We start from the raw sequence: 22,400 nt of genomic DNA, 5'->3' as shown, positions 1-22,400 counted from the left end.
GTGTGGGAGGTTGTCAGTGGTGGATGACGGATAGTTCCAGAAAATCCAACCTTGGGTGAGGCCCCCTGGGAGCTGGAGGCCACACCCAGGACAAGCCAGGGCAGAGCAGGTCTGAGTGGCTCAGCGCCCCCTCCTTGGGCTTGGGCCCCTCCTCCAGCAGGTTCACGGGCTGTGGCCTCAGTCAGGAGCACGTGGAGCCGCTGTGCTGGTTGCTGAGCAAATGCGAAGACCTCAACCAGCTGGAGTAAGTTGGCGGGGGAGGAGGGAGAGGAGCACGGGAGCACGTGCCTGGGTGGCACTGGAAGGGTGGATGTGTGTGCGTGTGCATGTGCGCGTGTGTGCGTGCCCTCAGCACCTGTCAGGGCCGGCTAACAGGGATGCCTGGGACACGTCCTGGGTCACATCCATAAAATTTCCCTGTACCCATTTCATCCCTTCCACTCCCGACTCTTGCCATGATGGGGCCAGTTCAGGGTGTGTCCCTTGATCTACTTTGAGGAGCTCACAAAAGGGCTATGGGAGCCCCTGGGCCTCATGATGATCAAGACGTTGGAGCTCTGCTGGCAGATGGGAACCAAAATGGAGAATCCCATGGTCTGCCCGGCAGGGGGTTAAAAGTACCCAGTGGCTCAGCCTGAGGAGGGTCTCGGAGCCAGCTGGGGTGGGGCCTCGTGGGCTCTCGTGTTGTTGAGAGGTGGTATCTGTGTGACCTGTCTTGGGTGCCCAAATAGCACAACCCCCTCATGGGTAGAAAAATAAAAACAGGCAACACTTCCTGAGCACCTTCTCCACTGTGCTAAGTGCTTTACGTAGTCTTTTTATCCTTCCAAAACTCGAGGTACTGTTGTCCCCATTTTATAGATGAGAGTGCTGAGGGACAGAGAGGATTTAAAAACTTGCCCAAGGTCACACAGCTAGGATGATGATGCAGTCTGTGCCCACAACCACTAGGTGTCCAGCTTAGGACCAGTGGGACATTAAGAGAGCTGTCTACAACAGACACACACACACAGACACACACACACACAGACACACACACACACACACTTTAAATTCCCGTTGTGATGTGGCCAAAAAGAGAAATGGGGCCGATGGAAATCACACATTAGAAAGATAAATAAGCAGGGTGCCTGGGTGGCTCAGTTGGTTAAGCGACTGCCTTCGGCTCAGGTCATGATCCTGGAGTCCCAGGATCGAGTCCCGCATTGAGTCCCGCATCGGGCTCCCTGCTCGGCAGGGAGTCTGCTTCTCCCTCAGACCCTCCCCCCTCTCATGTGCTCTGTTTCTCATTCTCTCTCTCAAATAAATAAATAAAATCTTTAAAAAAAAAAAAAAGAAAGCTAAATAAGCAGTATGTCTTTGGGTTTTTCTGCTTTCAATTGTAAAGGGAAGTTTTTCTAATTGTAAACATTACTTGATCAAATGGCTTTATGAGACAAACCAATTTTTAATTTTTAAAGCCTCTCCCAAAAAGGCAAACAAAGCCTCAAAAGTGTCATCATCGGGGACAAAATGAGGTCAGAGATGCAGGACAAAAATCAGACATTCCAGGGCACGCTGATTATATTGTTCTGAAAGCGTAGCACAACCATAGAAAGCCGCAAGGAAGGGAAAGAAAGCATTCAAGTACAATTTCCGTCCGATATTGCATTCCTGAATTAAAAGAAGGAAATCTCCTGGGGAAACCCAGCCTCCAAACCTCTTTCTTTTTTCTGGGATTTATTCTTGTTCAAAGTTGCCGTTCTCACCTGTTGTGAGCCAAGGGCGTGGTAAAGGCAGATGGGTTTTTCTCTGAGGCCGGAAGCCTGCGGGAGGCATGGGGGCCCTGGGCATGGGCAGCAGGCACTGCAGGGAAAAGGGGGGGACCGCTCACCTGTGGTGCTGGGGGGGCAGCGCAGGAGCTGTTGTGTGCTGGGCGATCATTCTGGGGGTGCCGGAGATGCCGGTGAAGTGGGAGTGAGCATGGTGCGGTCCGGTCACGGCGACAGTGGCACGGAGCTAGTCCTGTGCGGGTCGAGTAGCAGTGATGGTACCTTTGGAGAGCGGGCTCCGGCTGAGCGGCACGTCGGACTGCCAACCCCTTCTTGCCTCTCGTAGCCTCTCCGCAAACATGCTGGGTGATGACGGGCTCAGGTGCCTCCTGGAATGTCTGCCTCAGTTGCCCATCTCCGGTTCGCTTGAGTAAGTGATGAGCAGCCCAGGGGACAGCCAGGAGGAGGATCCCCTGCCCCCGCGCTAGGCAGAGCCCCCACCAGACATCCAGGAGAGGCTGTGACTAAAGCGTGGTGACCCAAGCTGACTTTGGGACAGGAAAGTGACAGTTTCTCTCTAACCAGCTGACGCAGGACCTCAGCTGTTCTGACTCCTAGTCCATCCTGTCCCTGAAGCCCCTCTAAAGACTAAATCTATGGGACACAGATTTGGAGATGTTCCCACAGCAGGGAGGGTCCCTAGGAAGTCACCCACACTCTCAGCCAGTCTCCCCAGTGATCTGGGAGACTAGCGACCTGAGCCCAGATACAGCGGGTTGCTAGGCAACTGAGCTTTGGGCTCTGGGTGTCCCTGAGCCCCTGGGGCTGGAACTGTCAGCCTGGCCCCATCGACCCTGTCTCAGCCCCAGTGGGTGCAGCTCCTGAGGATGCAGGACTGGGTGCCTGTCCTGCCTGTGTGGGGAAAGTGCCCCTCTGGCCTCTCTCTGGACCTCGGTGTCTGCACCTGGAGAGTGGACACTTGGACATTGAGGACAGTCCTCCCAGAGGGGACAGAGAGCTGGAGGAGAGGGGACAAGGGGGGGCTGGGCAGGGCTGCCCTAAGGTGCTGCCCCTCCCCCCATCCTGAACCTCATTTCTCTTCCAGCCTGAGTCACAACAACATCTCCCTAGAAAGTGCCCTGGGCCTGGTGAAGACACTCCCCTCCTGCCCACGCATCCGGGAGGCCTCCTTGAAGTAAGACGTTGGTGCCACTTGCTGACGGTGGGGAGAAGCAAGATTCCCACGCTTAGCAACCCCCTCTGTATGACTTGGGGCAACTTGCCCCCCTTTCTCAGTCTCAGGGTTCCCTGAACGGGGGATCGTGGTTTCCATCCTCCAAGGCCTGCATGACATGGGGACCAGGGAGGTCACAGGGTGGGGAAGGCGAGGATTCAGTGTCCTCACAGAATGTGCTGGGGGTCCCCTGTGGTCTCTCCTTCTGTGGCTTTCACCCTCCCTTGTCCCTGCGGGCCTAGCCCCCTTCCCTCCTGCAGCTCCTGGTGTCTGGGGCTCAGGATGCTGGGCCTCCGGCTTCCCCACACCCTTCTCTCTGCAGCCTGGGCTCTGAGCAGAGCTTCTGGATCCACTTCTCCAGACGGGAGGAGGCCGGGAAGACACTGAGGTAAGGCCTGGTCTGGGGGAGAGGGGTCAAGGGGAGGGAATGGGGAAGAGGAAGCTGACCCTGGGGCAGCTTCCATGCCTCCTCCTTCTCTCGGCCCTTTCCTCCTTCAGACACCCTGCTTCACGCTCACTGCCTGGGTTTGCTGCCCCCAGATCTGCCCCCAACACCCCCGCACCTCCAGTCCTGAGGCCAGGCCTTTGCATTGATGGGTGCCTCTTAGCCATGCCTTAACTATAAGCCTGGAGGCTTCTGAGTATCATGGTTAAGAGCTCAGACTCTGGAGCCACCTGGGGGTAAATCCCAGCCCTACCATTTGCCAGCTGTGTGACCTCGAACAAGTGACTTAACCTCTCTGTGTTTCAGTTCCTCATCTGTAAAATGGGAATAATAGTAAGACCTACCCCTTAGGGTTCTTATGAGGCTTAAAGGAGTTGATATGTATAAAGTGCCTGGCAAGGGCCTGGCTCACTTGAGTTCTGTATCAGTTGCTGTTATTATTACCCACCGGTAGCCTGGGGCGCTCTCTCTCAGCTTCACCACCACTGCCTCGGGTCACTTCCTGTGTATGTCTTTCTTCAGCTGTGATCATGGCCTCTGAACTGGGCCACTGCCTCTGGCCAGGCCTCCCCCAATCCATTCACTTCACAGCCCCCAGAGGGATCTTCCCAGAACACATTGGACTGTGGCACTCCACTGTGCTAAGCCCTTCCGTGGCTCCCCATTGCCCCCAGGATCAGGTTCAAATTCCTTAGTTTGGTCTTCTCCCTCAGTCTGATCTGGCTGCCACTTCCCATCGTGTTCCTCCTCACCTCCTCAAAGCCGTACACAGATAAGCCACACCCACACCACGCACATAAATGCACGCACTCCACATACATACACATACAACACACACATATGCACACACATCATACAAGCACACGCCACGCATACACATCCACAGAACACACACAACACACACACGTGCATCCATACCTAGCCCCCGCACATACAACACACCCACAACATACATGCACACACACACTCAGCCCAAGGGCCCTTCACTCCTTACTAAACACACACTGCCCGATGAAGCTTCCTTCCCGCCAGGCACTCAACCCAACACTCTCTTCCCTGTAGTTTCCAAGATAAAATTCTCCCAATCCTTTCATACCCAGCTGAAATGTCGGCCTCTCGTGGAATCCTCCAGGGGTCCCTGTCCCGTGACCGTGAACGGCCCTGTGGGGCCCGTCTGCTGGCCACCCAGGGCCACAAGAGCCAGGAGGATGGGGCCCCAACAGGAATCCCAGGCCTCCTCCCTCCAAGGGAGCCTGGAGTAAAGGAGAACTGGGGAGGAGAGCCACAGTGTAGGTTTGGGGTCTGGAGTCTGGCTGACTTGGACTGAAACCCGATTCGGCCCTTACTTCTCACCAGCTGTGTGTCCTTGGGTTAGTCAGTTTCTCTGCCTGTAAATGATGTGGTTGGAATTGCATGAGATGCTGCATATAAGGTAGGCTCATCCGGAGCACCCAGATGCTGGCCCAGGGCCTGGCATAGAGTCAGGGCTCAATAAGGGACACTCCCGGCCCTTTCTTGGCAGGGGGTGGGGTGATCTCTCTCAAGAGATAGGAAGCTCCCAGAGCAGGAGCTGCATCTTTGGCCTGTTCTCAGGCCCTGATTCCAGGCCTTTGCCCTCAGGGTGGGGCACCCCACAGGCCCTGGGGGAGATGGGAGGAAGCAGGACAGCAGCCCCAGCAGGCCTCACTCCAGCTCTGCCCCTTCCCCTCTGCCCTCAGGCTGAGCCAGTGCAGCTTCGGGCTGGAGCATGTGCCCAGACTGGCCACCAACCTGAACCAGGCCCTGCAGCTGACCGCGCTCACGTGAGTCACCAGGCCCAGCCACAGGGGCAGGGGAGGGGCGGGGGCTCCCGGTGAGGGCCACCCCTGTAACAGACCTCTGTCCCCAGGCTGACCCAGTGCTGCCTGGGCCTGGAACAGCTGACGCTTCTCCTGAGTCTGCTGAGGTGGCCGGTGGGGCTGTTCAGTCTCAGGTACTGTCTTGCTCGGTGCCCCTGGGAGGGGCCAGGGTGGGCCCTGGAGAATGGGTCTCCCCCAGGACCGTGGCCCCAGCCACGTCCTGCACCCAAACCCTGCCACTTGGACCCTGCCTTTAGCCCCAGAAACCCCCTCAGGCATACGGAGAAGCCACCCTCCTTGAGGTGGGGCCTCTGCTTGGGCACTTAAGAAAAAAAAGGAAACCCCAAAGGACACCCAGATGAGGTCAACAGTAACATACAACAGATATCATGCGTGTATGCTCACGATGATCATTTTGAAACTTTCAGAAAAGGGTTACTGGAGGGGAGGGCGGTGGGGAATGGGGTAACGGGGTGATGGGCATTAAGGAGGGCACGTGATGGAATGAGCACTGGGTGTTATATGCAACTGATGAATCACTGACCTCTATCTCTGAAACTAATAATACACTATATGTTAACTACCTTGAATTTAAATTATAAAACAGAAAAAAAAAACTTTCAGAAAAGCAGAGAAGATACCAACAAGTAGAGAGACTGATGTTGAAGACTCATATCCTTAGCCCCTGGGCTTGACAGTTATTCACGGTTCTCCATATTTGCTTCGTCTTTTAATTTTTTTTGGCTAAATTGTTCTCAAGCTATAGATCTCATAAAACATGGCTCCTAGACATTTCACCATAAATTAAAAAAAATAAGGACATTTTCTCCACAATTGCGGTTGAATGAGGACACCCAGGAGGATCGGTGGCAATTCTGAGTGTTGTGATGGCCCAGTCCAATCTAAAAGTTCCCCCTGTCCCCAGATGGGGCAGCTGGCTCATCGGACCCAGGATCCAGTCAAGGCCCACACTGGTATGGGGTGGCGATGGCTCTTAGGACTCTTAATCTGTGTCGCCCACCCTCCCTGGTTTCTTGTGGACAAAACTGCCCGCTGGGCTGTGTCTACACTCGCTGGCTCTGTCTGGTGCCTTCCTCCTGAAGTCACTGCGTTTGTTCCTCTAAACCCCTGACATTCCCAGAATGGAAGTTAGATCCGAAGGCTGCAGGAGACTCAGTTACATAAATTTGTCCAAAACCCTGACTCCGTGGGCAGTGCTGGGCACGTGTCAGCACAGCCAGTGACGAGGCACGTGAAGCCTGGTTGTTCTCCAAAATACCATTCTTGTTCAATTGTGGTACAATAGACATAAAATCTACCATCTTAACCATCCTTAAGGGTACAGTTCAGGAGTGTTAAATACATTCTTATTGTTCTGCAGCCGCAACTCTTTTCTTGGAAAACTGAAACTTTGTCCCCATGACATGCATCCCCGTTTCCCCCTACCCCAGCCCCTGGCAGCCACCACTCTCCTTCTCAGTCCACGGATCTGACTGCTCTAGGGACCTCCTGTAAGTGGGATTGCGCAGGATTTATCTTCTCTGTGACTGGCTTGTGTCCCTCAGCATCACGGCCTCAGGGTTCATCCACACTGCAGCAAGTGTCAGAGTTTCCTTCCTTTTCAAGGCTGACTGATACCGCGTTGTAGGTAGCCACCGCGTTTTGTTGATCCATTCATCCGTCCGTGGACCCTTGGGTGGTTCCACCTTTTGGCTGAGGTGCTTAATGCTGTTGCGACCATGGGTGTGCAAATACCTCTTTGTGTCTCTGCTGTCAGTTCTTTTGGGTGTATACCCAGAATTGCTGGATCGCCCAAAATAACACTTTAAAATAAAACTTTTCATACTCTAAAAATAATCCGTACTCGTTGTAGAGATTTGTGGAAAATCCAGATGAACATAAGAAAATAGTACTTCAAAAAAAAAAAAATCTCAACATAACTTCAAAAGCAGAAATATTTTAAACAGCTCTCTTTTTTCCTGCTTCTAAATTAATGCACGCACATTGTAGAAAGTCCGGAAAAATATTGGAAACTGTGGAAGAAAGGAAAAAACCACTTGTGAGAATTCTACCATCTAAACAACCATCATTAGCTTTTAATATATTTTCCTCGTATCTCCGTCTCCCTGTTTCTATCCATGTTTTCTTCTCTCTCCATACATATTTTTCCTTTTTTAAATACAAAATGGGAATGTTTTATATATGGTTTTATTTCCTTATCTTTGCCATGCAACACTATATGGCCCTTTCCTTAAGTCTAAAACTATTGTTTAAAAAAGGACTATTTTCTGTTGGGATTGTTGCAGTAACTGCAGAACAAAGATGATGTTAATTTCCCGTTTTACGCTTGTGCTTAGTTGTGTAATTTTATAGTTTTTAAACCAGCAAAACCAAAAAGCCTCTGAGCCTCACACTTGCCCCCCACCCCCGGCTCACCCTGGGGGACCTTCATCTCCTTCTGCTTCTGCAACAGGGTGGAGGAGCCGTGGGTAGGCAAAGCCGGGGTGCTCACCCTGCTAGAAGTCTGCACGCAGGCCTCAGGCAACGTCACTGAAATAAGGTGAGTGGAGGGAGGAGGCCCCTCAGAAGTCTTCATCTTTTCATGACTATTGGGACCATCCCTCACCTAGACATCAGTCTCTTGCCCTGGGGTAATAGCTGTGTCACTAGCAAATTCTCTAGATCCCCAAGATGGCAGGGGATACACATTTGTTGGGACCTGTGCAGTAATCAAGCTACAGAGCCAGAGAGAGGAAGGCAGCCACAGAATTAAGACAAAGAGCTGGTGGATCCCAGGTAGACACAGGTGGGAGTCCACACTGATTGTCTGGAAGTGGCCCCTGGATTACAGTAAACACACATTGTGGCTCTAGGACTAGAGGTGACAGAATGACGTGGAGTAGCTAAGAGCAAAGGCTTTGGAGTCCCACTGACCTATGTCCAGATCCCTACTGGGTCTGGGAGCTCAGAGTCAGTAGACTGGCAGCCGAAGGCGGAGCTGCTTCGGACCTCATGCTGGCTACCCCTTCTCTCCTCAGCATTTCCGAGATCCAGCAGCAGCTCTGTCTCCAGTTGGAGTTTCCCCGTCAGGAGAACCCAGAGGCCATGGCCCTCAGGTGGGACCTAGTACCTGGGCCCCCATGGGCGTAGCTGGTGATGGGCTGGGGGTGGGGGTAACTACTGCTTCTGATCAATAGTTCTCGTGCCTTGCTCAGTGTCCTTTGATGTCCAAAGTGTCTACCTGGCCAAAGAGTTCTGGCCCAACCTGCCCAGCCCCACCCCAAACCTCAGTCTCAGCTCGTCATCCCCACCACCTTTTAGTTCCCCCAACACCACCTTGCTCCGTTTGACCTCAGGGCCTTTGCACGGGCTGTTTGTGGACCAGAATGTTCTCTCCTCCCCTACCCTCTTTCTCCTTTTCTCCTTTCTCCCCTACCCTCCTGACTAACTCCCCCCTTATCCTTCAAGTCTCAGCTTAAATGCCGCCACCTCAGGAAAGCCCCTCTGAACCCCCAGATGTAGTCAAGTTCTCCCATGATCCACCCTTATAGATGCCTGGATTCACAGCACCCCTGATCCATACAGCACATTTTAGAAATTAAATTGTCACCCCTTTTGAGTGAATGCAGCCCTGCATGTGTACGTACATTCTGGGGAACAGACCACAGCCGGTTCTCAGCCCCAACTCACCTCCTTAGCTGAATCCCCTTGTGCAGTGAACAACCTGCACAGCCATACCAGCTGCCCCATCTGGACTTCTTCAAAGCACTTCCCATAGTTGAATAGAAAACTGTGGGACTTTACTTCATTAGTGTTTATTTATCCCTAAAAGGTAATCTCCTTGTAGGCAAGGACTGCGTCCCCAATAGTGACCCAGGTGTTCAGAAACTCCTGCCTCCCTGTCTACCTCCAGGTTGGCTCACTGTGACCTTGGGACCCACCACAACCTTCTTGTTTGGCAGCTGATGGAGACATGTGCCAGGCTGCGGCAGCTCAGGTCAGAACCCCGAAACACGGGGCGCCTGGGTGGCTCAGTTGTTAAGCGTCTGCCTTCGGCTCAGGTCATGATCCCAGGGTCCTGGGATCGAGCCCCACATCGGGCTCCCTGCTCCGCGGGAAGCCTGCTTCTCCCTCTCCCACTCCGCCTGCTTGTGTTCCCGCTCTCGCTGTGTCTCTGTCAAATGAATAAATAAAATCTTTAAAAAAAAAAAAAAAGAACCCCGAAACACCATCTAGGGCCCTGAGTTCTCTGGTCATCCCCTAGTGCCCACACCAGACCACATGGAAGAGGCTGGCCAGTCCGGGATGGGAATGAGCAGAGCCCAGGGCAGCATTACTTCCTCTGGCCTTCTTGCTTCCCTAAGCAGGAGAGAATCCCATTTGGCCAGTGGGGGGAGAGCCCCAGGGTGGCATAGATGCCCCCACTGGGAGCTCTTGGGCGGTTCTTTCCCCTCTCTTGGGCTCCCCATCTCTGTGTGCTGGATGATCCCGGAGGTGCATCCAACCTGAAATCCTCTGGACTATGCTCGGGCCTTTTCAGCTTGTCCCAGGTGAACCTCTGCAACACTAGCTCCCTGCTTCTGCAAAGTCTCCTGGAGGCCCTCTCCGAGCTGAAGACATTCAGGTACGCAGACGAGTATGTTCACTCGCCCACCGATGCATGCTCTGCCCCACACTTCCTGCGCTCCCCAGCCCTGGGCTCAGAGGAACTCTGTGTCCGCACCCCAGGGGCTGGGACCACTCTCAGCCCTGGTTATGATGGCAGAGTGTGTGGTCATCCACATGACCACATGGCAAGAATGAGTTCCTCTTCAATGCTTTCTCTTTTCCTTTTTTTCCCCCTTTATTATTTGAAATAACTGCAAACGAACAGATAGACCTAGGAGCAGTTCCGTATACCATTTTCCCAAATTCACCCCTTGTCAATATTTTTTCCCATTTGCTCTTTCTCCCTTCCTCCCTCCTTCCTCGCCCTTCCCTTCTGTTCTTCTCCTCTCTCCCTCTTTTTCTGAGCCATTTGAAAGTAGTTGCATAAACACACCCCTTCACCCCTTACTATTTCAGTGAATTTCCTAAGAACGAGAACATTCCTTCCCACAATCCAGTAAACGTGTAAGATGCAGGAAATTTAACATTGGTACGCTATCGTTATCAAAACTACCATTCATATTCCAATTTTGCCAAATGTCCCGGTCATGTTGTTTGTTGCATTTTTTTTTTCCAGTCCTGGATTCCACCTGGGATCACACACTGCACTTAATTGTCATTTGCCTTTTGTCTCCAATTTGGAATGGTCCTCAGCCCCTCTTTGTCTTGCATGATATTGTCATGACATTTACATCTCAGTGATTTTGTCAGAGGTCCTTCAGTTTGGCTTCAGTGTTTCTTCACGTTAGATTTAGGTTCTGCAGTGGGGCAGAAATCTCACAGAGGTGATGTTACATTCTCCTCGGGAGGCACACATTGTCTCTTTGTCCCCTGACTGATAGTAACTGTGATCACCCCGTGAAGGTGGGGGTGTCTGCCAGCTTCCTTCCCCTGCAAAACTACCGTTTCCCCCTTTCTAATTAACCCATATCTTGTAGGGAGACACTTTAAGACGCTGTAGATATCCTGTCCTTCCTCACGTTATCACCTACTAATTTCAACCTCCGTTGATAATTCTTGCCTGAATCAAATGTCAGTAGGATGGTTGCAAAATGGAGCTTTTCTCGCTTTTAATTCTCTTTTAATCTAGCTGATTGCATCAAGGGGAAGGTGTTCTTTTGGTGCCAGTGTATCTTTAACACCTCTCTCATAACTGCTACTCATTTTGGTGGTTTAAGTAAAGATGCAGAGCTCGTGGTAAAAGCCAATTAGCTAGCTAGACTTCCAGGGATGCCCAGGAATCCCTGGCAAGGGGGATTGTTGCTACCTGACTGTGGTTTAGGGAAATATTCAACTAGTCCAAGCTGTATCTAAGCTTAATGATTCCATGGTGGGGGAGATTTATGAAGGGAAGGAGGGTGCCATCCCCCTGCCCCAGCCCTCCTCCTTGCCCTCTGCTATCAGCATTCTGAGCTCTCAAGACCCAGAGCCCCTGCCCGACCTGCTGCCCTTTGACCCCCACCAGGCTGACCTCCAGCCATGTGAGCTCCGAGGGCCTGGCCCACCTGACATCTGGTCTGAGCCACTGCCACCACCTGGAGGGGCTGGAGTGAGTCGCAGGGTTGGGGGGAGGGGTACGGGAAGGGATGGCCCAGCCCAGGGCAGGGGTGAAGAGGACAGCTGGGCCTTTGGTAAGGTGGGTGGTGGGACTTCAGCCTCTCGCTTGGCTCCCTGATGAAGCCCAGCAGCCTTGGGTGTGGCCCGGGAAGGCTGAGCACTGTCTTCTTGGTCCCAACTTATCAGTAGCTCAGAGTGACCCAGGACGAATAACGGTGCCTGTCTGGGCTTGGGCTGGCTCACGTAAAATGTAAAGTGGGGGTCATCACCCTTCTCTGCCAGGGTGGCTATGGGTGTCAGGGTACAGGGAGGGCTGTGGGGCCAAAGGGATCACTGCACGTGTGTGTGTGTGTGTGTGTCTGTGTGTGTGTGTGTGTCCCCTGTCCCTGGCTTCCTCTTTCTCAGCCCTCATCCAGGACATCCTTTCTCAGCTGGGTCAGCTGAGATGGCCATGCCCGCTCCTCAGGGACCCCAAAGCCCGGCCCTTGGAGCCAGCAGTGCCCCCGAGAGGCCTGGACAAAGAGGGTGGGCCAGGATCTGCAGAGCCCCAGCTGTCCCCCACAGGGAGCTAGTGAGACTGCTCAGCTGCAGGAGCTGGGCAGGCTTGTCTAACACTCACCTCGTACTTGGTCCCCTCCAGCTTGTCCAACAATCAGTTTGGTGAGGAGGACGCTGAAGTGCTGATGGGGGTCCTTGAGGGGATGTGCCAGCTGAAGAGGCTCGAGTAAGTGGTGGTGGTGTGAAGGGGGGTGGGGCGGGGAGGTGGGGAGGAGCTGGGAGCAGGCCTAGGAAATTCTGCATCTCTTGTAACACCAACTGTGACATACCTGAATGGATACAGGATAGGTAACAGGTGAGCCAGTTGCCCTCCCTTTTACTCCCTTACCTGGCTCTGAGGGCCATCAAAATGCTTGATCCCTGGAAATAAAATACTCACTCACACTGACCCAAGCCAGACATTGACTGGCTTGTGTCACAGAAAATTACAAGGCAGCTAACTTCAGGCATGGCTGTATCCAGGGGTTCTGTATTTGTTCTCTCTCTCTCCGCCCCATCCCCACCCCCATCTTGACTTCATTCTCAGGCAGGTCATCCCTGCAGTGGCAGGCTTCCTTTCTACCAGCTTCGCAAAAAGGGAGCACCTTTCTCTCTGTAGTTACAACACAAGGCTCTAGATGATTCTCACTGGACTAGCTCAGGTCACATGCCCACCCCTAAGCCAAGCACTGTGGATCTAAGCACACAGTCTTCTGAGTGGCTGGATCTGGGTCACATGCCCACCCAACTGTCTGGGCTTGGGGGGCCGGTGGTGTTTCAGGGTGCTGTTGTCAGAAGGAGGGGAAACGAACTGCGGGCAGGTAAGACCCACAGCTGTCCACCGCTCTTTGCTTATAGTTATTTCCTTAGCAACTGGCAACGTTTTTACTCTCACCTATAATTTGGAAGTCACCAAGTTCCAGCAAGAGCAGAATCAGTCTCAGTGTGAAGGACAGGTTCCCCCGCCGCCGACCCCGTGCCCAGACATAACAGCATCTAGATGGAACCTTTTACATGGTATCGTCTGCCGTTAATCTCTAAGTTTCTCTGATGACCAAAAATACACCCCAGTTATTATAAAAAGTTCTGTAATTACAGAAATATGTAACAAAGGACACGAAATCCTCTGGCAGTGACACCCCCTGGGGAAACCGCTGTGAATGAGCAGTTTGTGAATTTTTCTCCAGATATTTTTCAACATATGTGTTGAATACAGTTTAAAAGTAGCCTTCTGACTTTTTGCCCCTTAACAATAAAATTCTCCTTTGTCCCTTTTTGCTTGTCCTGGGGACTGGGGTGTGGATGGTATCGGAGAGACCTTTGGCCAGAGGACCCAAATGTCTTTCTCACAAGCTGTTTCTTTGGCCTCCCTCCCATGTGCCTTCACCTCTGCTCAGCCTCCCTTCGTTCTGGAAGCTTTTGTTGCTGGAGGGGGTGGGGGTGGGAGGGAGTGTTGGAGGCCCAGTGAGATCATTGATTGGCTCATGCATGCATTTGACAGGTGTTTACCTGGGCACCTGGGCCAGGGCTTGGGGCTGGAGGTACTGCAGAGAACAGGACAGATGTGTGACCCTTTTCTGGCTTCCTAGGCTACTAGGACGGCTCCTTACCTCTCACCTCCTTGGCCGCCCCAACTCTGAAGTGGGCATAATGAAGAACGGGGATGGGTCCCCACTGCCCAGATACCTCTGCCCATTTCAGATCTGTCATTTCTGAGTGTTTCCTCCCTGCCACCAGCTGGCTTCTTCTACCTGTCCATCTGTGGCCAAATGGTCCGGGGCATGGACCCTGGTTAGGAGCCACACCCCCTGGGTTCAACTCGTAGGGTGACGGCTGTCCCAGTTTCCCTGGGGCCCAGAGTCCCACATCCTGGAGCCCCCCTCAATTCTAGGCAGACCAGGACACCTCTGAATGTGTGAGCCTGGGCAAATTACTTAACTTCTCTGTGCTTTTCTCCCCGTCTTAACTTTGGGGATAATAGCTGTACCGACCTTCTAGGGTTGTGGCAAGGATTAAATGAGATAATACATATGAAGTCCTTAGAACAGAGCCTGACACGGAATTCACACTCTGCAAGTATTGGTGGCGGCAGCTGCTGCTGCTACTACTACTATTATTATTATTATTATTATTATTCCCCTCTCCTGCCCAGGCTGAGGGCCTGAAGGAGTGTGATCTCGTGGGTGATGCATGGTAGGGGTCCAGGAACAGGAGTCCTGTGGCCTTGGGTTCTGTTCCCGATGCTTCTACTTTCCATGTGGCCTTGAACAAGCTCTCTGATAATGCTCAGAGCCTCAGTGTGCCTCATCTGCAAAATGGGGACGAGAGAGTTCTGTCTCTCAGGACGGCCCCGAACTCAGTGCTCGGCCTCAAGTGTATGCCCACTCTGTGGTCGCTAGGTTGCCTGGTCAGCCGTCCGGGTCCCGTGTGATTCGGAACACAGACCTGCTGCCTGGGTAGCCTTACTCGTGCAGAGAAACAGCCTCTGGGTGTCTCGTGCAGTTTCGTTGTGTACACTGTGTCTACTCGGTGTGGATGTAAGTGGCTATCTTGGAGGTCCCTGGGGATTACTGAGCACCGAGGCCTCAAGACTGGATGGGGCCTCGGTCTGCACCTGGGACCCAACCCCGGTGACGCCGAGTCCTCCTCTGGCCTCTTTTCCTCCAGCCTCAGCCATCTCCCGCTCAGCAGCTCCGCCCTGGCCATGCTCACTCAACGACTAAGCCACATGACCCTCCTGCAGAGCCTCCGGTGAGTGGCCAAGGGACCCCATGGGAATGAGTGGGAGGACATGCCCCAGCTCTGTGGTGACCACCCGCCCAGGGAAGCACTAGGGGCATTTCCCTGAAGACCCTCCGTGGCTCCCATCCTGGGGACGTTGCTGCCCTCTCAGGTCGGTGCCCATCGCTCTTGCCTTCCGGTGCCACCAGCTCCCTCCAGCTACAGAAGTGACCGGAAGGGGTTGAGCCCGAGTCCTGGAATAGCCCTTAATGTGCACACATTCCTCTGTGTGCTTGTTCGCATGTCTGATTCCACGCACCAGTGTTGCCTAGATTCTGCATTTCTAACAAGCTCCCAAGTGATACCAATCCTGGGGGCCATAAACCAGTAATGAGGGTCTAGACTCCAATCTGGTGATCTTGACATTCTCCCCGTGGGCCCCTGGCCACCGTGATTAACAGATATAACACTTTCTTTTCTTGGGATTTTGCGAAATACAAAATGCAGTGACTACAGATAAACCCAAGAGACAACACAAAGCATCGCTTTGTGTCTCCCCAAGTCCCCACCCCCATACTGGCCGAGTAGAGTCCGCGACAGAAGAGGTCAGAGAGTTCTGGGAAGCATATCAGATGGGACTAGGTCATTTCATCCAAAATTAATTTTTAGAAAGGCACTTCCCTAAAGTTTAATTTGTGAAATGAAAGAAAGCAGAACAATCTTCAAATTCTCAACACAGGGCTGAGACAGTTGGACTCCGCTGGTTTGTTGGGTTTTGTTTTCGCCATTCAAGGGGGCAGGGCAAGGTCAGGGCGCAGAAAGGGCAATAAACTGGCTTTATGGAAAAGCCCAGCATTTGCACCGATCAGAACACCTATGCCGTGGAGAAATGATTTGCCTGGATTGCGGAGCCCTGTGAAATTAGCTTTCAGCCAGGGTGGCCCGGCGCTTCCTGACACAGAGGCTGTGGCAAAGCCTGGCCAGACCGAAAACTATGGCCACGGCTCCCGGGCAGGGGACGGGGGCGTTCTGGGCTTGCATTTCCACCTTGCCTGGGAGTCATGAGCGGTCCTGGGCCAGTCATGGCTCTTCCCTGGGCTCAGTTTTCTCATCTGGACTCTGGGTCCAGTCATTCCCACCTTGCCTGTCCCCCTCCCCAGCCCCTGAAGTTTAGTGATTGGCATATGGGTTCCTGGATGTATAAAAGCTTTGCAAACTGTAGAGTTCTTAGCACAGCACCTGCAAAGGCCTAGGCCCCTGCTCCTGACCAAGGCCTCTGCTCCTCCAGCCTGAGCAGGAACAGTATTTGTGATGTCGGCTGCTACCAGCTTTTCGAGGCTCTCAGAGCGGCCAGCAGCTTGCAGGAGCTGGGGTGAGTTGCCTAGCCCTTCCCCAACCCAAGACAACTTTGGCAGGGTCAGATGACAAAAACAAGGGGCTCCCTGATGGAGTATGCCCTGCCCAGCTTAGTCCCACTTCCCACTACATGACCCCGGGCCTAGACCTTCAGGAGACCCCAAGATAGGATGTGAGAGTGTGGACTGCAGCAAGAGGGATTCAGGTCAGACATCGGGGAGAACATCCTAAACAGAAGACAAGGGTTTGAAGTCCTCACCTAACACAGGGTGAGGGGACTCGCTCAGTGTGAGCGGGGGCCTCCCTCCAGATTTCAGCCTGCTCTTCTGTTCTGGGAGGAGGATGTGGACAAAATGACCTGGGTGGCAGGCGGATGGTTCCAGTTCTACTGTTCTCTCCCCAAGCTTGAGCCACAACCAGATCAGAAACATCGGAGCCCAGCACTTAGCTGCCGTCCTACCAGGGCTGCCCGAGCTCAGGAAGATCGAGTGAGTGGTCAGTCCTACTGACCGGGGCCCTCAGTAGCCACACAGCGGTCGGGAGTGACACTGACCCTGGCTCAGGCTGACATTCCTCCCCCACCCTCAGTGTCCAAGTGGTGGGGCTGGCTTACCTGTAACTGCCCTGCCAACTTTGAGACCTTCAGCCAGCGCAGGCCCTGCTCCTCTCTGGCCTTTTCTGCCCCATCAGGCAGAGAAGGTGTGTGGCAGGGGTGTGGTCTCTTGAGCCCTAGCAGGGGCGGTGGGGCGGTGGGGTGGGGGGACCTGGGTGTCCAAGGGTCAAATGTCTGCCCCGCCCTCAGCCTCTCAGGGAATGGCATTGGCCCAGATGGGGGAGTGCGGTTGGCAGAGTCTCTCGCCCTTTGCAAGCACTTGGAGGAGCTGATGTGAGTGTGTCCCCACTGCCCTCTGCCCTTTGTGTCCCCACTGCCCTCCTGGCCTTTGTGGTCCCCAGGGGGCCCAGGGTAGTGCAGGGGTCTGGAGCCAGCCTGCCCGGTGCTCAGCCTCATCCCTCTCGTCTTCCAGGCTTGGTTACAATGTCCTGGGGAATATCACAGCCCTGGAGCTGGCCCAGAGACTGCCCCAGCACCTGAGAGTCCTGCAGTGAGTGTCCCTCCGCTGGGGGGGCTTCTGCTGGGCTGGCTGGGTGGGGTTCCCTGGGAGCGCTGGGTTATCAAGGCCCCCACTGACTGAGCTGCCCGGCCTTAGGTCAAACCGTGGTACGTCGTCGTAGGGCTGCCTGCCTGCACCCTGCCCACTCCCTTGATTCTGGAGTCTGGAAGGCTCCCAATCCCCACACCCGGTCCCCCCCCCCCACTCCCCTCACCCCCCCACTCCCCTTTCCCCAGCCTGCCATCTAGCGGTCTGAGTCAAGAGGGGGCGCTGATCCTGAGCCAGGCCCTGGATGGATGCCCATATGTGGAGGAGATCAAGTGAGTGGGGGCCATGGAGCCCGGGCAGAGGAGCAGCCAGGGAGGGTCTGGGGGCTCCTCTCACAAGTCTCTTCCTGCCCTACAGCTTGGCAGAGAACAGTCTGGCCAGAGAGGTCCCACATTTCCATCAGGGGCTCCCCCTGCTCAAGCAGATAGAGTAAGTAACCTCTGCTGACTACCTGGGGAGCTGGGCTGGGGAGGGGGGCAGCCCTTCTCTGACACCTGGGAAGGCCTTTGAAGTGACAGAGGCCTCAGGTATAAGGGAGCCTGGGGCAAAAAGAGGCACCTCCCTAAGTCTCCCCCCCCCCCCCACTCCTCTCCCTCCTACTCTGACTGCACGGTGGGGCAGAAGCAAGCCGGCTGGCTGGAGATGCCCCTGACTCAGATACCCTTTCATCCCATCCTCTTGTTTGTCCCCAGCCTGGTTTCCTGTGAGATTGACAACCACGCTGCCAAGCCCCTTGCCGCCAGCCTGGCTCTCTGCCCAGCCCTGGAGGAAATCCTGTGAGTGCTTGGACGAAGCCTGAGCTGGGAAAAGCAGGTGTCTGGGGGCCTGGCCTGGCTGCCCACACTGTCCAGCCTAAAACTGGTCACCTTCCTCCCCAACCAGCCCCCCATCTGTAAATGGGGAAGGTCATTCTTACTTAAACCTCCTTTCGAGGAAGTTTGAACCTTTTGGCCATTGAGCGATGTTGGGCAAATCCATTCAGCCCCTCCTGCCTGTTTCCCCACCTGTGGAGTGGCAGAGGGGAGGCGGGGAGGTAGACTAGCCCGTCTCTAAGAGCTCTTTGCCCCTGACCTTCCCTTTGGGAGGTGGCTGGATAGATCACCTCACCTGGTTTATGGAGCCTCAATTTATAAACCACCTGCTCGTAGTGAAACATGGCTGAAACCAGCATGCCCCCCACCTGCCTGCTGGCCATGCCCACCTCCCTCTTGGCAATCAGAGGCGCTCTGACCTTGGGCAGCCACAGGGGCGAACCACACTGCCAGGACTAGCCTGCGACCCTGACCACGCGATGGAAGAAAATACTGTTTCCTAGGGTACAGGATGCAGGGGATTCTAAGAGGATATTAGGTTTGCATCTTAAAGGGCTTTTTAAAAACATTTTTATTTAAATTCAAATAACATAAAATGTATTATCGGTTTTGGAGGTACAGGCTTGTGATTCATCAGGTTTATATAACACCCAGTGCTCGTTACATCACATGCCCTCCTTAATGTCCGTCACCCAGTTACCCCCTCCCTCCATGCCCCTTCCTCTCCAGCAACCTCAGTTTGTTTCCTATGATTAAGAGTCTCTTATGGTTTGTCCATCTTAAAGGTTTTAATCTTTCTCATTACATGACACCAAAGAGAAAGTCTCAGATCCATGCTAAGGCATCTTTAACACCTAATACTGGTGATTCTCCTTATTTATTTATTTTTTACTTGAAAAGCCAAGAAATATTGTATATGACCATGGAGCAGATAATTATTTCATACCAGAGATAAATTAGAGATTAGCCAGTGCAACCTAATTGTCATGGTCTTGAAATATTCCCGCGCCAGAGAGGGCTTGAATTTTTTCCGCTTCAGTTTTTCTTTGCGAGTCTCCCTTTTTAACCAGCAGGGGGCAGGCCACAGGCTCAGCACCTTTGGAAGGACGTAGGTTCCAACTAGAAGTTAATACTGTTGTCTGTGCTGTGTTTATCCTTGTAACTACCTTCTATTTAGGGTTGTCAACACAGGTTTCCCACTGATAGTAGTGATAAGTATTTCCTAAGATTAATTTCTTAAAGTAAAAAAAAAAGCAGTGGGGAGGACTGCTTTAAAGAAAAATGGGGTGCATGGATAGGGCAAACATTATGATGGAGGCACAAGCAAGGTAGAAGTTTGGATCAGGACATTGTTGCTGCAGACCATGTGCTCTGAATTCTCTGGACAGCCAGCTCTCAAGCTGTCTGGGTTCTTGAGAGATGACCAGCTCAAAAATGCAGTTGGGGGGAGGAAGGGAACACCTCCGTCCTGAAAAGTCTTCAGGGAGGGCGCACAAGCACCCAATCAAGTGGCCTTTCTTGCACCTGCGTGGCAGCCTCCGCCATTGGCCCCCAGCCCTCCCCACCTGCCACCTTGTCTCTGCCCCTCGACCTCACTGTTCTGCCGCCACTGACCTCAGGACCCCTCCCCTGCAGGCTGTCCTGGAATCTGCTCGGGGATGAGGCGGCTGCGGAGCTGGCCCAGGTCCTGCCGCAGATGAGCCGGCTGAAGAGAATGGAGTATGAGGGGCACATCCTGGGAAACCAGAACTGGGGGAGGACATGAAGAGGGACCTCCATCCTTGGGGAAAGCCAAGAGGCCACTGGGTCAGGCCCCTGCCAACCTTAGCTCTCCCTGGGTCCCAGCCTTCAGCCTTCCTGCTGCACTGTTGTCTGTTGGGTTCTGTAAGCATCTTGGCCTGGGGGCAGGGCATATAGGGGAGCCCATCCCCCACACTCACGCCAGTTTCTCTTTCCCCTTTCTCTGCTATCTGTTGAGAAGCCTGGAGAAGAACCAGATCACAGCTTGTGGAGCCTGGCTCCTGGTCGAAGGGCTGGCACGAGGGTCTGGCATCCAAGTCATTCGGTAAAAGGGGCTCACAGGGGCAGGGATGATGGTGGGAGGCCACACCGACCTCTACAATGTAAGGGGACTCCCTGTAGGAGGGGCAAGACCTGGCTTGGGGATTATCAGAGGAGACTTGAATTTCTCCACCAAGAATTTGGCAGCACAGGGACCTGGATCAAATCCCAGCTCTGCCATTTGCCAGTTACGGAACTTTATGTCAGTAACTCAATCTCTCTTGACCTCAATTTCCTCATCTGTAAAGTGGGCTCAACGATAGTATCTACCTCAGAAAGTTGCTGTGAGGACTAAACGATTATATAAAGCACTGAGCCCAATACCTAGCACATAGTAAGCACTTAAAAATGGTATAATCAGAGCCACCACATACAGTCGTATAGGTTGTGCACTGCACGAGGTCATTGCCTCTACGGGCCATCATTCACATAGTAGATATGTTGGATTTCTAATAAATGTAGTGAAGTGGCTTGTTTAATAGAAATCAATATTTCATGACAATTTCAAATGATGGAAGTAAAGTGTCGTGAAGAAGGGGAGCATTTTCCTTATTTGCACAAATATGTCATACGAGCATGGTCCTGGCTGCGATCACGAGCTCCTAGGGATGAAGACTGAGTGGGAGAAGTCAGGAGCTGGGTGTGGAGGACACCATCCCCCTAGGGGAGCCATGCTGGTCTAAGCTTCCTCTGCCAGGTAGCTCTGGGCACGCTTGGTTCTTCCCCTCTTGGGCCTGGGTGTCCGCATCTGTAGATGGGACAGGGGATGGAGACAAGAGGATGAGCAAGCCGCTCCTAGAGCTGAGTGCCTGTCTCTGTGCCCTGCAGCCTCTGGAACAACCCCATCTCCCCCGACATGGCCCAGTGTCTGCAGAGCCAGGAGCCCAGGCTGGACTTCGCTTTCTTCGACAAGCAGCCCCAGCCCCTCGGGGTAGTTGATGGCCCCCCTCGAGATCCTTCGAATTGAGCCAAGTGAAGCCAACTTCCACTCACCAGGACAGAGGGCTCAGGAAAAGAGCCTCAGCTGGGTGTCCCAAGAAGGAGGGGCATATTTGTCTTGCCACGGTCTTCAGGAAGCGACCAGGAACCTTACATGGCCAAAAGACTACCCTGTATTGCATGGGACAGGCGTGACCAGTTGGGGACATGTCACACAATGAAAGTGTCATGATGTGATATGTGACACAGGTCACACACGGCAGAATTCTATGCGACGTTCCGTGGAACTTGCAGCGTGGCCTCGGGGTCAGTGGCATGGGTCCTGGCACCACACCGTGGCAGGCCACATGATCTGTGGTTCGCACAGGACATGTGACAGATGCTCCTATCATACAACATGTGGCTGGCCAGATCCCCTCAGGCTCGTATAAAATCTAATTTATTACTTTTTAAAGCCAAGGATGTATTTATACATTGCATTTTCAGAGCAGCGTGGCCAGGGAGTGTTCTCCATCCAGAAATGGGATGGGGAGAGTGTCCAAGCACTGACTAGCCCAGAGGCCTGAGGGCCAAGCCAGGACTCAGCCACGAGGCTTTTGGATGAGTCCTGTCTTGCCTCAAGCCTCAGTTTTCCCATTTGTAAATGGGATGGCTCCCTCCTCTTGAACCCTAGCTTCCAAAGACTTTGGGCCCAGATCTGGGTATGGTCTTCGGGAATGGACGGGCCCAGTCTGACCTACGTCACGGAAAAAGCCAGGTCTAAGGGTGTGGAGGTAGGCACTACCAAGATAATCAGGGAAGGCCACTGGGTCTAGATACTACCTCAGCAGGATCCGGGTGAGCTCCCAGCAGGGGCTGCACGTGCTACCTGATGTTCTTGTTCTTTCCAAAAGGGCCCGAGGATGGCCCTGCCACACTTGAAGCAAAATTTGACCAATAAATGTGGATGGTGTCCCAGCCTCTACCCTGAGTCTGATGTGTCCTGCTAACTCACCAAGGTCAGGAGTGTTTCACCCCCTGCCCCAGGGCCTGGAGAGCAGGACAGACCACAGAGAGATGACCTGAGAGGAACACTGGCCTCGGAGTCAGGAGACACGGGGTCAAGTCCAGACCCTGTCTCTGCATGGTCACGGGCTCGTGGGCAAGTTGCCTCCCCGCTCCGGAGTCAGCAGCACCATGAGGGTATTATAGAAGCTCAAAGTGTTAGAAACATTCTTTGTTTGACTTGCATGATATTTAAACTCTTTTCTGAATCAATCGTCAATGTGCAGAAGTGAGAGCTTTTACATGAAAATCCAGATTTTCAGCTTTCGTTAGGTGTTAGGGAATCGGGGAATCTGTG

General features: G+C 53.4%; 1 protein-coding gene across 8 annotated transcripts in view; it reads left to right on the top strand.

The window, feature by feature from the left end:
- NLRC5 (NLR family CARD domain containing 5) overlaps window positions 1-22,022 on the top strand; it is an 85,273-nt gene extending 63,251 nt beyond the window's left edge. For 3 of the 8 annotated variants that reach the window (XM_081806555.1, XM_081806556.1, XM_081806557.1), the window contains exons 27-49: window positions 158-244; window positions 2,098-2,181; window positions 2,857-2,946; window positions 3,308-3,373; window positions 5,149-5,232; window positions 5,319-5,402; window positions 7,742-7,828; window positions 8,307-8,384; window positions 9,182-9,265; window positions 9,809-9,892; window positions 11,381-11,464; window positions 12,113-12,196; window positions 14,677-14,760; window positions 16,019-16,102; window positions 16,491-16,574; window positions 16,889-16,972; window positions 17,112-17,189; window positions 17,435-17,518; window positions 17,604-17,675; window positions 17,939-18,022; window positions 19,694-19,777; window positions 20,040-20,123; window positions 20,948-22,022. In XM_081806555.1, the coding sequence (XP_081662681.1) occupies window positions 158-244; window positions 2,098-2,181; window positions 2,857-2,946; window positions 3,308-3,373; window positions 5,149-5,232; window positions 5,319-5,402; window positions 7,742-7,828; window positions 8,307-8,384; window positions 9,182-9,265; window positions 9,809-9,892; window positions 11,381-11,464; window positions 12,113-12,196; window positions 14,677-14,760; window positions 16,019-16,102; window positions 16,491-16,574; window positions 16,889-16,972; window positions 17,112-17,189; window positions 17,435-17,518; window positions 17,604-17,675; window positions 17,939-18,022; window positions 19,694-19,777; window positions 20,040-20,123; window positions 20,948-21,086 (1,957 nt within the window). In that variant the 3' untranslated portion in view covers window positions 21,087-22,022. Of the gene's footprint in view, window positions 1-157; window positions 245-2,097; window positions 2,182-2,856; window positions 2,947-3,307; window positions 3,374-5,148; window positions 5,233-5,318; window positions 5,403-6,719; window positions 7,126-7,741; window positions 7,829-8,306; window positions 8,385-9,181; window positions 9,266-9,808; window positions 9,893-11,380; window positions 11,465-12,112; window positions 12,197-14,676; window positions 14,761-16,018; window positions 16,103-16,490; window positions 16,582-16,888; window positions 16,973-17,111; window positions 17,190-17,434; window positions 17,519-17,603; window positions 17,676-17,938; window positions 18,023-19,693; window positions 19,778-20,039; window positions 20,124-20,947 lie in introns of those variants that run through there. The other 5 variants (XM_081806558.1, XM_081806560.1, XM_081806559.1 and 2 more) reach the window with 5 other exon arrangements.
- The last annotated feature ends 378 nt before the right edge of the window (window positions 22,023-22,400 follow it).

The sequence above is a fragment of the Leptonychotes weddellii genome, chromosome 16 (genome assembly GCF_054177405.1).
Source record: "Leptonychotes weddellii isolate Sample4059 chromosome 16, ASM5417740v2, whole genome shotgun sequence".
Taxonomy (NCBI): Eukaryota; Metazoa; Chordata; class Mammalia; order Carnivora; family Phocidae; genus Leptonychotes; species Leptonychotes weddellii.
This window is presented reverse-complemented; position numbering and strand designations above follow the sequence as displayed.